Source organism: Hyaena hyaena, unplaced genomic scaffold (genome assembly GCF_003009895.1).
Source record: "Hyaena hyaena isolate Hyena2069 unplaced genomic scaffold, ASM300989v1 scaffold_445, whole genome shotgun sequence".
Taxonomy (NCBI): Eukaryota; Metazoa; Chordata; class Mammalia; order Carnivora; family Hyaenidae; genus Hyaena; species Hyaena hyaena.
In genome coordinates, this window is record NW_024081077.1 from 1,527,134 (window position 1) to 1,541,311 (window position 14,178).

The window sequence follows — 14,178 nt, forward strand, 5'->3', positions numbered from 1 at the left end:
CAACTTCCTTAGGCAATTTTCCCGAGTCACCAGGACATGAATCAGTCAAAAAATTGAAGATGAACTCTGCAATTTCTTTGTGCTCAACAAAGCAATAAAAAATTAAAAAAAAAACAAAAAAACCCCAGAAAATAAAAAAGAACTGTTGTGTCAGGAACAATTTGGTTAGAGTGAAACTCACCCTACATTTCTTAAATCCAAACAAGTTATAAAGCTCAAACTAAATGTTGCTTATTCCATAATATGAGGATCTGTTTGAGAAACAGAGCTTAGATAACAAGGAACAGAACATAGCAACCTTGTTTGCTATGATCCCGGCAAAGAAAAATAACTGTAAACCTCATCGTTCATGACTAATTAAAAACACATTGTATTTGAAGAGTGATTTTGTCAACTTGCACTTATACTATTGGCTGAAGAAAGCATTTGTTGATAAGCAGATTGTAATTTTGTATATTTGTCAGTTCAAGGCCCTAAGAACAAAAGACCCAGTTTTCTACCTAGGGAACTATAATCTAGGAATGGTAGAAAAGTAATATGAAAGAATTAAAATTATCTTTGAGAAAGAAAATATATGTTCATAACAGCAGAAAATGGAAAAGAATTTTTAATAATATTTGCTGTTATCATACAAGTTTATCCAAATACACCCTAAATAATTACTTAATTCAAGAATAAACGGTCAATCTAAGGCAGAGCGGTAATCTTAGTTTGCTATGATAAAACTGACCACAAAGGAGTATTCAAGTCAGCTAGTTTACTCCCTTTAAATGGCTGTCTCTTTTTGGAATGAAGAGAAAGCAAAACTTAAGTCTCTAAATGTACCCATCTGAAAAAAGAAGTTAACAGTCTGAGATTAACTCAATTTAAAAACGTGGCAGATTTTGATGGGAGACCACCTATAATCACTTTAAAAAATGGGGCAGGGAGTGACCCTTTACACGGAACAGATTAAGGGAAGAATACCGTGCACTTCTTTTTTAAATTGAAAATATATGGTCATTTACATTTTTGAGCATTTTTGCTGAACCAGCCAAAGGCGGTGCAGGCGGGGTAGCTGAGGGGCAGACAGTAGAAGGCAAGGCCATCCAGCTGGCTTTGCGATGTTTCACAGAGACGGGGCCAGAGAAGCCGGCGGAAGTGCCGGGGCAGAGACCCCCAGCAGAGAGCTGGAGGCGGGCGCAGCGGGGGAGCGGGGAGCCCATTTGCAGTCCCACGGGCGGAAGAGCGCGCCGGGGAGGGGGAGGGGCGGGGGGACGCCAGGGGCGCGCGAGGACGCGGTCGGCCTCGCGGGGCGGGGCGGCCGCGGGTCGCAGGCCGATGACGTGCGGCGGCTGGCGGAGGAGCTGCCACTTCCTGGAGGCGCCGGCCGGGGCCGCTCTCTGCACTTAGACCCGGAGCCGGGAGCCTGCGGCCGCCGCCATGTCCCATCAGACCGGCATCCAAGGTAACGGCGCCCGGAGCGGCGCGCGGAAAGGGGCTCCCGGGAGGCTGCCGGCGAGCCAGGCGGGCTGAGGGACGAGCAGGGCTGGAGTCGGGCCCGGAGGGAAGGCAGCCGTTCTCTCCAGACAGGCGGGGCCTCTGCGCCTCTCCGCGTTTTCTGGTCCCAGGCGCACCCGGCCTGCGTCCCTCCCAGCCCGGTGCGACCGCCGCCACGTTACAGACGGACCCGAAATTCGCCGAAGCGAACGAAATTGGTTTCGGAGGAGGCCTGAGTGAAGGGGGTGTGCCTTCCTCCGCCCCTGCCTGTAGCCTAACTTTCCCCCTTTGTATCAGGTACGGGGAACCTGAAACACTGAAGGCTACTGGGGCTTCACTGAGCAAAGGCGATTGTTACAAGATTTTGATTATTAAACGAAAGATACGGGAATCTTTTTTTATTTCCAGTAAAGGTGCTTCCCAAATTCTTCCGCATTTTCTTCCAAACTCGAAACAAGAACTCTGGTCTGAGTATGGGGTGTTTTGATCTTTTTCGTAGGTACTCCCTGGGGAACTGAAAAGTCCGATCTGTGTGGCCGAATTTAATCATCCCGTGAAGGCAGTTCAGTGTGCAATTATATCTGACCTCCATTATTTCCTGGTTTGAAAATGGGCAGTCTGGAAACGCTCACCTCATCAGAAATAATATATCCCGGGGTTACTGGCGATTACTTAACTAGTGCTAATATAAACCCACGCTCTTCCTGCTAATGGACAAGGAATCTTTTACCCAGATGAACATTTAATTGCGTTTTGTTCTTATGGGTCTTTAACCACACTGCACCTCTCCCTGCACACACAAACATAGCAAAATTCTCTCAAACCTAAAAGCACGTTTATTTGTCCGAGTTAGTTTTGACATTTAAGTTTGTAATTACTGATTTTCCTGTTTGAGCCTTAGAGCAGTCTCTACTTAAATAGTGGTTCATTCTTACAACCCAAGAATGAAATCAGAACGAAATTGAAGTTTTAATAGGAACACAAATGTTAAGTTATTAAATATATATTTGTTTAATGAACTTAACTAGCTTTTTGAGAAATACAAGTTAGAAAAATATTACCAGTACAAGCTTGACTGCATTCTATTGAGTTTTTGTTTAATTGGGATAGGATATCTTATATTTACTGTTGCTTTTAATGTGAAAATGTAAAAATGAATTGCTATTAAAACTTGAAATTGGACCAGAAGAGAATGAAAAGTTTTCAACCAAGCAATACAGGTGGTTTTTAAAATTGTAATGTGTTCATTATTGGATTTGAGCAACTTTAATGTTTTCACTTCCAGTGTTATTTCTGCTTTGGAATTACCTAGCTAAAATATATTATAGTTAGTATGCTTTTAAGATATTAATATTTATATTTCTTAGCTGTATACCGTGTCTGATATATTACACCTTTAAGTTTTGTAATTTAAATTACTGGCAATAAGGGGATACTGCATCCTGAAGATTTTTTCTTTGTGTTATAATTCATTTTTTCCTGACTTGAGTATTAACACATAAGTATAAAAAATAGGTTTACTTTTCTTTATCTTTTTCCACAGCAAGTGAAGATGTTAAAGATATCTTTGCAAGAGCAAGAAACGGAAAATACAGACTTCTAAAAATATCTATTGAAAATGGTTAGTTTTATATTTTTTAATTTCTAAGTCATTGTCAGTGATTGGAACTATTAATTACGGTGAAGCAAGTTCAGAGCTTGCCTTGAGATAACTTGGATCTTATATATTTGGTCACGTCCCTTTAGCCGCTGCTTACCTTCTGAATTCTGTAGTTGACTATCAGCGAAACAGAAAGCTGTTGGTTTTTTTGGTTTGACATCCTCTTCTTTTACTTTTTTGTATCTCAGTTTCTATACCATAACCCGTTTCTAATGTCAGTGCTTCCAGTCTCTGGATTGGCAGTCTGTAAACAAGTGATTATCTCCACCCCCCCCCCCCCCCCCCCCCCCCCCCCCCCGCCAACCCAAAAAAAGAAGTTATTTGAGAATTGTTATTTAGTAAAGTTAGTTTTGAAGTAGAAACAAAGGATTTCAAACTCCCATTTTCTCCACATGATTGCAGTCTGTGCTGGAGAAATGATTCTCCTACCCTGTTTTGGGAAAAAGTTGTAAGAATGTAAAAAACTATAGTAATTGATCATTTCAAAATTATTTTTTAGGGAAATTGATTGGATGGGAGAATCTTTTAATTGGGTTGTATTAGAATTTGGACAATTATTGCAAATGAGTATGTTAAAATATTCTAACGGTCTAATTTCTTAAATACCTAAATTTCTTAAGTACCTGGAAATATTTTGCTTTGGAAAAATAACTTGTTCTTTTATAAATGCAAAGTGAATTTAATTTGATTTTTATTTTCTACTTATATATTAAAAATACCAGAGTAGTTTGAAAAAATATACAGTTGTTACTGTATAATAGATTACCATACTTGATAGTATTTAATATATATGGTAAAGCCGCATATTTTAGAAGTATTGAAATGCCATCATTTCCTTAAAGTAACTAAAATGGGAAAGTTTGTCTAATTAGCATTTTTTGTTTTGACAAAAAATTTTAAGGAAATTACAGAGACTAAATAATATAACAAATACTTCCATCTCCTCTTAAATTAATAACTACTCATGTTTTACCATATTTGCTTCAGCTTTTTAAATTTTTTTAATTTTTATTTTTTAAATGTTTTATTTATTTTTGAGAAAGAGAGAGAGAGACAGCATGATCAGGGGAGGGTCTGAGAGAGAGGGAGTCACAGAATTTGAAGACAGGCTCCAGACTCTGAGCTAGCTGTTAGCACAGAGCCCAATGTGGAGCTTGAACCCACGAACCGTGAGATCATGACCTGAGCCCAAGTCAGACACTCAGCCCACTGAGCCACCCAGGTGCCCCTGCTTCAGCTTTTTAAATTTAACTTAGTATTTTTCTGGTACTAGGGCATCCCCTTTAACAATTTCACTTCCTGACCTCCTTCCCCTGAGGCAACTATATTAGGAGTTTTCCATATATCTGCAGTGTGTTTTTTTATATGTAGCCCCCCTAGGTAACTTATAGTGCTATTTTGAGTTTTAAGTTCATGTAAAGTAACACCTTATTCTGCGGCTTTTTTTTCCTGTAAACATTTTTGTGATTTGTCTTGATAGAGAGCTCACTAGTTATTTTTAAATAGGAATTCGTTATATAACTATGCCACATATATGATCATTCTCTTACTGATGAACATTTAGGGCATTTGTAGCTTCCAGTGTTCTATATGGAGATGTGAACAATAGTATTAATAGGAAATGACTATATTATTTATTGTCTCTTCATTACCATTTGGAATTTCAGACCATTCATGTGTCTTTTAAAAATTGTTCTTCATAGAGAAACTTGTGATTGGCTCATGTAATCAGCCTTCAGATTCCTGGGATAAGGATTATGATACCTTTGTTTTACCCCTCTTGGAGGACAAACAACCGTGCTATATATTATTCAGGTTAGATTCTCAGAATGCCCAGGGATATGAATGGATATTCATTGCTTGGTCTCCAGATCATTCTCATGTAAGTACTTTTTTTGTAACTTGTTTAACATTAAATGCGAGAATTTTTTTTTTTCTGAAATTGACCTAGGTCAAGAGAAAGTTAAGCAAAAGTTATTTCTGATAGAAGGGAATAATCATGAAGAAAATCCTACTATTGGTAATGTATAATCAGGAGTAATGTACTTAGATTCAGAAGTTTTTCCCTTGAAATAAACAGAATTATTGATTTTAAATTTAAAAATCTTTGGCAATTATATACAAATGAGTATACTCTGAGAGTAATATTTAAAATAGTTTGTAACCTAATTGAATATTATGTTAAATATTTTTTTTAATAGCTCCCATTCAAATGATAGGCATACATGCAAGTATTTCTTTTAGGAAAGTTAGCGGACTGATTCAGACTCCTGGATTTGACTGTGTGGTATTATAAAACTACTTCTGTTAGTTGGCAGTTACCTTTAGTAGTTTTTAGTAGTTACTCTTTTTTTTTTTTTAATTTTTAATTTTTTTAATATTTTACTTATTTCTGAGAGAGAGAGCATGAGTAGGGGAGGGTCAGAGAGAGAGAGGGAGACACAGAATCTGAAACAGGCTCAGAGCCTGACACGGGGCTTGAACCCACGAACTGTGAGATCATGACCTGAGCCGAGGTTGGTCGCCTAACCGACTGAGCCACCCAGGCGCCCCAGTAGTTACTCTTTAATAATAGTATATATTTGTAGTTTTCATCTTTGCGTTTCCCATAGAATAATATTTGCCATAGGTATGCTATGAACATTTGATTCTTAAACAACTTAATGAGTAATATCTGATCTAGATTTGCTTTGAGTAAAATGTCAGTATCCAGGTTACTTCATTTCAAGCATATATTCTAAAGTAGTATTTTAAGTCTTTTTTTTTTTTAATTCTTGATCTCATACTTTGAAATGTGAGTAATTTTTTAAAATTTAGTTTCTCCCTTTTTGTAAAATAGGACATAAATTGAAATCTACCTTAATAGGTGAAGTGTTATGATGGCTCTTTGTACACATATACTTCAGTCTATTACAGTCCATGGACTTAAGCTTTATCACAGTTTATTTCTAATGTGCTTGAAGATTTTAATACATTCAGAAAGTGCTTTCTTTTGTAATGGTAGTTTTCATCTATAAACTGAGTAAACTTTCACAACTTACTAGGTTCGTCAAAAAATGCTGTATGCAGCAACAAGAGCAACTCTGAAAAAGGAGTTCGGAGGTGGCCACATTAAAGATGAAGTATTCGGAACAGTAAAGGTACAAAAGTTAAACTTTTATGAGGATTCCATATGTTGCATTTAAACCAATTTAAGAACTTCTACGTAATGTGTAATTGATATGAAATCAGACTAATGCATCTATAAGGATAAGAGAAAATATTGTTGTATTTCATGATATGCAAGTTAACTAAAGCATTGTATTTACCCTCTAAAATATGTTGAAATGTCCTTTGCTAGTCTTCAGAAAGTACAGTATGCCTTAGAGATCATCTAGTTCAACCCCTCATTTAGTCCAACCTTTTCACTTTAATGATAAGGGAAACAGGCTCACAAAAATGAGACACTACTTGAAAGAGAAGGTAGTTTTTAGATATTTTGGACGTTTATACCCACATTGTAGAAGCAGTAACTGTGCATATTATGTTAACCAGAAACACTGAGGCAGGTAAATTGATTGGTAATTAATTGGGATTGTTAGTTAATACATTTAACTAGTTAAATGATGATTAAGAATTTACTTTGTTATAAAATTTATATCAGTAGATAGACCACAAGACTGTATGGAGATACTTTTCTTGTTCACCATTAATTTTGAGGTGGCCTGGTTTCTCAGTTCTTTCTATTCTCAGTCTTCCAAATCACAAAATATTGATGAAAAGGTAGACCTATTTGGAATATTTTATTCCTTTAAATAAGAACTACAGTCATATTCTATGAGTAATTATAAAGAAATTGTCTTGATTATTGAATAATTATAGGGCAGACTTCCCCAGAAGTTTAATTATTATTGTCCTTGTGACTTGAACATGACCAAGTTTATCATGTGACTGGCATCACCACCACCACACTCCTACAAAAGATTTAGTAATTATAAAACTTTAGGAAATGAAGAGTAAATATTCCCTTCAAATTTTTTCGAATAGAGGATTTTAAAAAATAAATAATAAAATTCTTGATGCTGTATTTCAATCAAAATATTTTCTGTTAAGTTAATAATTTTTATTTTTCCTAAAGTAACTTCACTGAGGTTTTACTTCTAGAGAATAGCTAATAACAGTCCATTTCTTTGCTAACAGGAAGATGTATCATTACATGGATATAAAAAATATTTACTCTCACAGTCCTCTCCTGCCCCATTGACTGCAGCTGAGGAAGAATTACGACAAATTAAAATTAATGAGGTAAATTACATTTTTGAAACCATTGCAAGATTTTAAGTGTTTGAAAAAATATTTTTAATTAAGAGATTAATAGAAAATAAGTAAAGTAGTTTGCATTTATTCTGTATAGATAAGAGACAAGACTGTGCTCAATGTGTTTCCAGGAAAAAAAGATAATTAGAAGTAAATAATAAAATTCATGTCAGTTTCATAAGTAGCTTTTGCCTATATTTGTAATGTATATGACAGACTAGTAAATGTTCCTGTTGGAAGTACAACTTTTTAACCTTGTACATTGATTACTAAATAAATGGGAAAAATGTACATTACCTATTTAGTACAAAGAATTATATTTAATGAGGTTTCCTGAAACAGGTTTGCTTAGTTACATTATTTTGGAGAATCATGGTAACTAAAGAGAAAAAAATACAATTGCTGTAAGATACTTACTTCTAGAAGCTCTGTAAATTCTATGAATACTACTTGGACGGGCATGTGCATATGTATATATGGGAGATGGTTTTTTGAGCACTTGTTTTAGCTCAGTTATATTAGAGTCCATAAACTTCATCTGTATTATAGTTTATCATATTTTTAATGTGTTCACTGGAGCTGTTCGAATTACAAATTAGAATACGATATTTCTACTGGGATTTTATAGGAAAGAACAAGTAACAGAAACCACTATTCACTAGTCTGAGTAACAGACTAATAGGAATCTGTCTGGAAAGTGATTGAATATTATTTACTATTAACCTGATAGCAAGGATCTATCTTTGTATTATTTTAACTCAAGTTATTTGAGTAAAGATTTTTATGTGATTTTTTTATAAGTTTGATAGTTTGTTTTATTCCTTGCAATCAGAACCCAGAGGATCGTATTGGGGTATGCATTTGCATATGTTCTATGATGTTTTCATTATCCAGTATCATTTATGCTGTAGAATCTCCATTCATTTTTTTTTAAAAGTAAAATTTCTATTTGACTTTCTGTTGCAACACTGCAAATGAGATCCTATACTAGCTACCATTTAAGTATAAAAGTCATGAAACGTGCATCGAAAGCTTCCTTGAAGTACTCTTGTTTCCTACTATTTGTTCTCAGTAATGAAAGCTCTAAGTCTGGAACTTCTGCAGTAGTATAATTTGTTGAGCTGTGTTGTGTCTGTACACTGTTCATACTCCTCTATCAATTCAGTGCATGGTGTTTGTGTTGCATTTTATGTCTTCAAGAACAAAGTAAAGTTTTATATATACTGTATAAATACCACAGTGTTCATAAATTTTATCAAGTAAGTTTTGTAATTAAAGGCATAATCTGAAGACACTTCAAAGCGTTTATATAGTTCCTTGCAAATGTGCCAAACCAAACATATAAACAACCTCCCTGCCAAAGCCCCACTAACACCGCATACTCACTCAGATATTCACTCCCAGCATTTCATAAAGATGTGTCATACACTCTGCATGTTGATACAATGCAAGCAGAACATGAACAAATGTAAAATATTATTTACTTTTTAAGCTCATGGTATTTAAGGGTTAATTTTTGTTACATTAAGATGGGCAAGGGTGGAATGGCACTTGATAGAGATTGGGTTTTCTTTGCTGTATGTCACTGCTAAATGCTAAGGCTTCATCAGTAAATTAAATCTATTGTACTTAGGTACAGACTGACGTGGGTGTGGACACTAAGCATCAAACACTACAAGGAGTAGCATTTCCTCTTTCTCGAGAAGCTTTCCAGGCTTTGGAAAAATTAAGTAACAGAGAGCTCAACTATGTGCAATTGGTAAGAGACAGATGATGCTTATTATGAAATGGCTGCTCTTCTTGGTGGCTCTCAGCTCATTAAATAGGTTCATTTTTAGTGGATTTAAATTTTGTTTCTTGATATTTTTTAAGTTTATTTTATTTAGAAATAGAGAGAGAGAGAGAATATGAGCGGGGGAGGGACAGAGAGCAAGGATCCCAAGCAGGCTCTGTACTGTCAGTGCTGAGTCCGATGCAAGGCTCAACTCCTGAACCATGAGATCATGACCTGAGCTGAAATCAAGAGTCAGATGCTTAACTGACTCAGCCATGCAGGTGCCCCATGTTTCCTGTTTTTTTTTAATTCATTTTTTTTTAAACTATAAGACATATGTTCATTGTGAAAAAGTCAAACCTATGTAAGTTTCTCCTTATCTCTTAGGATGTTTTTATTATAAATTTAAAATTTCTGTCTATCTGTTTTAATGAATGTATTTCTTATTGACAGGAAATAGATATAAAAAATGAAATTATAATTTTGGCCAGTACAACAAATACAGAACTGAAAGATTTGCCAAAGAGGATTCCCAAGGATTCAGCACGTTACCATTTCTTTCTGTATAAACATTCCCATGAAGGAGACTATTTGGAGTCCATAGGTATATAATCTATTGTTTTTAACATGTTACTTTAAGTTTGCTGATTGACAGGTTAGCACTGTATTCTTATTTATTTCTTGCCCAGAGGACTTATTTATTAGTTCTGGGAGGATTAATATTTGCTTTAATTGATACGTTGCTAATTGTACTTATTATTTTAACTTAACAGTTTTTATTTATTCAATGCCTGGATATACATGCAGTATAAGAGAACGGATGCTCTATTCTAGCTGCAAGAGTCCTCTGCTAGAAATTGTAGAAAGACAATTACAAATGGATGTCATTAGAAAGGTAAAATTACCTACCTGTTTATTTGAAATTTTCAGTTTATATTAGATCTTTATTGTCTTCTCTATGTAGTTCATGATGTATGTTGGTTTATAAATGAAAATATTTTTTTTCTTGTTCTCCTCATAAATCCTTAGGATCTTCTCTACTCTAAGTGCTTGGGGATGATCTGACATTATTGCCATCTCTATAGATCTGTACTCTCTCATATGTAGCCATAAGCTGCATGTGGCTATTTAAATTTAAATATAAATTAAAATTAAATTTAAAATTCAGTTCCTTAATCACACTAGCCACATTTGAAGTGGTCACTAGCTACATGAGGCTGGGGGCTACTGTATTAGACAGTGCAGAATTTAGAGGACATTTCCGTAGTGCAGAAAGTTCTTTTGGACAGTGCTGCTAGAGAGTGCTAATACTTGGGATTGTATCCGGACTTGCTGTTAATAAAGAACTCTAGTTATAACTGAATCATGGGATGGTTGAGAATCTAGTTGTTGATAAAGGAGGGAACGGACAAAAACATTTGAATTATTTTCTTAAATGTAGATGAGGCTTAGGGAAAGATACTGATTTACTCTTGAGCCCTTCAGGTCTTTAAAACATAAGTTCTTGGGCGCCTGGGTGGCTTAGCCGGTTAAGTGTCCGACTTCAGCTCAGGTCATGATCTCACGGTTTGTGGGTTTGAGCCTTGTGTCGGGCTCTGTGCTGACAGCCAGCTCGGAGCCTGGAACCTGTTTCAGATTCTGTATCTCCCTCTCTCTCTGACCCTCCCCTGCTCACGCTGTGTGTCTGTCTGTCTCTCTCTCTCTCAGAAATAAATAAGATATTAAAAAAAAATAAAATAAAATAGAAGTTCTTACAAACTACCAATGTATTCGGTCCTAAACCCTTCAAGGTTTTTAAGTTCCTAAGATAAAGCAGGGACTGGTCTTTTTCTAAAAGAAGACCACAGAGTAAATATTCTAGGCTTCACCAGGCCACAGATGGTCTTTGTTATATACTCATAAGTTGTTTTATTATTTCGTGTTTATAGCCCTTTAAAAATGTAAAAATACACTCTTAATTTGGGCTAAATTTGGCCCTGTTTTAGAGTGATTTCAAGTGACCCAAGAATGAAGGGGCCGATGAGTAATGTTCGCTGCATATGCATAGTGTGCCAGAGCAATACAGCTTGAGAAGAGAGTGGTGGCTGCTCCTTTTAAGTGTGAGTTAAGGGGCCCCTGGGAGGCTTAGGCAGTTAAGCATCCAACTCTTGGTTTCAGCTCCGGTCATGATCTCGCGATCTCATGAGTTTGAGCCCTGCATCAGGCTCTGTGCTGCTGGTGTGGAGCCTGCTTGGGATTTTCTCTCTCTGCCCCTCCCCTGCTTACACTCTTTCTGTCTCTCTCAAAATAAATAAATTAATTTAAAAAAAAAAATCTGTTAAGTAGGAGAAGAAAGGGAACCAAACAAAATGATTATAGCTGATTATGTGTTTAGGCAACTCAGAAACCCCTTCCCCACCCCCTTGACAAAAACAGGGAAAGTCAAACTATTTATATACGGTTCTTGATACTGACCTGCTGAAATGGGTGTTAGGTATTTGTGAGCATTTACTCCTGAAAACTGGCTCCTTGCTTTATTAGGTTTTGAATGTTGTCTTCTTCATATCATATCACACTTTACTGATTCCTTCTCTTGCAGATTGAGATAGACAATGGGGATGAGTTGACAGCCGACTTCCTTTATGAAGAAGTACACCCAAAGCAGCACGCACATAAGCAAAGTTTTGCAAAACCCAAAGGTCCTGCAGGAAAAAGAGGAATTCGAAGACTTATTAGGGGTCCAGCCGAAAGTGAAGCCACTGCTGATTAAAATCACTATATTAAACATTACAATACTAGTTTTCTTAAAAATCCAGGTTTTAGTACAGGAGAACTGAAATCATTCCATGTTGATACATAGTAGGGGGAAAAATGTACTTTTTGAAAAATAGCACTTTTCACTTGTGTGTTTTTAAAATTAAGGGTATAGAAGACTCATGATTTCTATTTTTGAGTTAAAGGTAGAAGAGGGTTCGACAGTCATGTTTAATTTTGTCACACTGTTTTCACAGAGTAATGATTCCATGCTTTCACATAATTCTTAAAATTTTATACAGTTGGGCCAATTCCAGAAAGGCTAATGTCTCAAAGTAAGATACACTCCTTACTACTCTTTAGTGAGACATCACATTTTTTCTTTAAGGAAGAAAGACTTGAAATATTCATACTGCTTATGAATATGTTAAGGACCAGGTTAGGCTATGTTCTAAGCCGAGAACAAGAACTTCGAGTGCCTGGGTAGAGGTGAGCAGTTGCTGACTCTGAGAAGCAGTGCGTAACTCAGCCTGTGGGGTCATTTCTGCAGTGTGTAGAAACAGTGTTTCATGGCAGCAGGCATTTCTATTTAACTTTTTTGGTTTTTTAAATGGCATTAAAATTTCAGATCAGCTCACTCTGAAACCTTACCTTAAGGTAAGGGTACCAGATATTTTCTATACTGCAGGGTTTCTGATGACGTTGAAAGACATATTTGAACAGCTTTAGTAAATTCTCTTTCCAATGCTTTAAAATTTTTCCTTTTCAAAATTAAGTCTTTTCCTTGTAAGTAGTGTGAGGCCAATTATTTATGTTTGGATTGAATATTAATATCCTTAAAAAAACAAAACTAAAGTCAACAATATTGAAAGAGTTTTAAACATCAAGATTGATTTTTCTCCAAAACCACGTATTTATAGGCAAATTGTGTTCTTTATTTTAAGCATATTCAGATTTAATAAAGTTGTTGGAAAGTCCTAGTACTTAGCCTAACACAAATTAAACACGTAAGAATCTTGTTTCAATTTATATCTTATTTCAAAACACATTTAACTGTTTTTAAAGCTTTGCATTCTAGCTACAACCTACAGAAATTTTGAGCCTCTCGTTTTTTTTTTTTAAATACTTGAAATAGGGAAGGAGTTAGAACACTTCGTCATGTTAAATCTGATAAACCTGCTGCAAGAGCCGTAACATGGAGGAGTTTTCTAAATGAACTGTGGGGATCCAGGATTTAGAATTTCTTGATCTAAACTGTATGCTGCATAAAACATATTAGAAATGCACATTTCATAGTATAAAATATGAAACACATTTTTATACCTTATTATCTAAGGTACTATATGCACCTTTCAGAAACTCCATGTGTGTTCAAGTAAAGCATATTAGAATAATTATGGGTTGACAGGATTTTTTTTCTAGAGTTAAGATTATTTGTGTGGGGTTTTGTTTGTTTACAGATAATCAGACTATAATATTTAAACATGCAAAATAATTGGCAGTAAAGTTGCACTTGTTTTCTAAAGATACACTTTAAGTTGTTCCATGGGTGCCCACATAGACACACGTACACACAAATTACTGCATTGAGAATCCTAGAGCTGTGTTGCAGACCATAGCTGAATCTGTATTTTCAATCAGAAAGAATGTCAAACCTGTCATGAAGGTATAAAATAATTTGGTAGCGAATGTTTTTTGTACCATTCATGTGCAATTATAGTCTAAAGTCTACACTACATGAAAGTAAATGGACATTCCAGAATATAGATGTGATTATATAGTCTTTAATTATTATTAAACCAAGATTGCTGAAAATCAGTGATGCATTTGTTATAGAGTTAAACTCAGTGTTTACAGTATGTTTTAGGTGACATCATAACAATCAAAGGTGAATAAAATATTCCAGTAAGTTTATATAGCAGTAAAGAATTACATGCCTTCTGTGGACATTTTATAAGTGCATTTTATATTGCAATAAAATTTTTTTCTCTTTAAATTGTATACCAAGTTGTTTTCTACTTTACTTTTTTAATGTTTGCTTGATTCTGCATAATACAGAATCTAGTAATAGGTTAGAAATCCCATCCATGTATTCATTTGTTAATTCACCTATCTAAATGAAGGATTTTACACATCTTGCAAGCTAGGCAAGTTGTGTCAATAGAGTGCTTAATTTAGAACTTTCTCACTGCTGCAGCAATAATGAAAATGCTGTGACTTAAACAGTTCCAACTGT

The 14,178-nt window shown here is 35.5% G+C and overlaps 1 protein-coding gene across 1 annotated transcript; it reads left to right on the plus strand.

Annotated features, from left to right (window-relative positions):
* The first annotated feature begins 1,342 nt into the window (after positions 1 to 1,342).
* On the plus strand, positions 1,343 to 13,943 carry TWF1 (twinfilin actin binding protein 1). The gene is made up of 9 exons (XM_039253294.1): positions 1,343 to 1,447; positions 3,023 to 3,100; positions 4,843 to 5,021; positions 6,184 to 6,279; positions 7,319 to 7,423; positions 9,069 to 9,194; positions 9,663 to 9,813; positions 9,983 to 10,104; positions 11,788 to 13,943. The coding sequence occupies exons 1-9, from the start codon at positions 1,423 to 1,425 to the stop codon at positions 11,956 to 11,958; spliced, it is 1,053 nt and encodes a 350-aa protein (XP_039109225.1). The 5' UTR covers positions 1,343 to 1,422; the 3' UTR covers positions 11,959 to 13,943.
* The last annotated feature ends 235 nt before the right edge of the window (positions 13,944 to 14,178 follow it).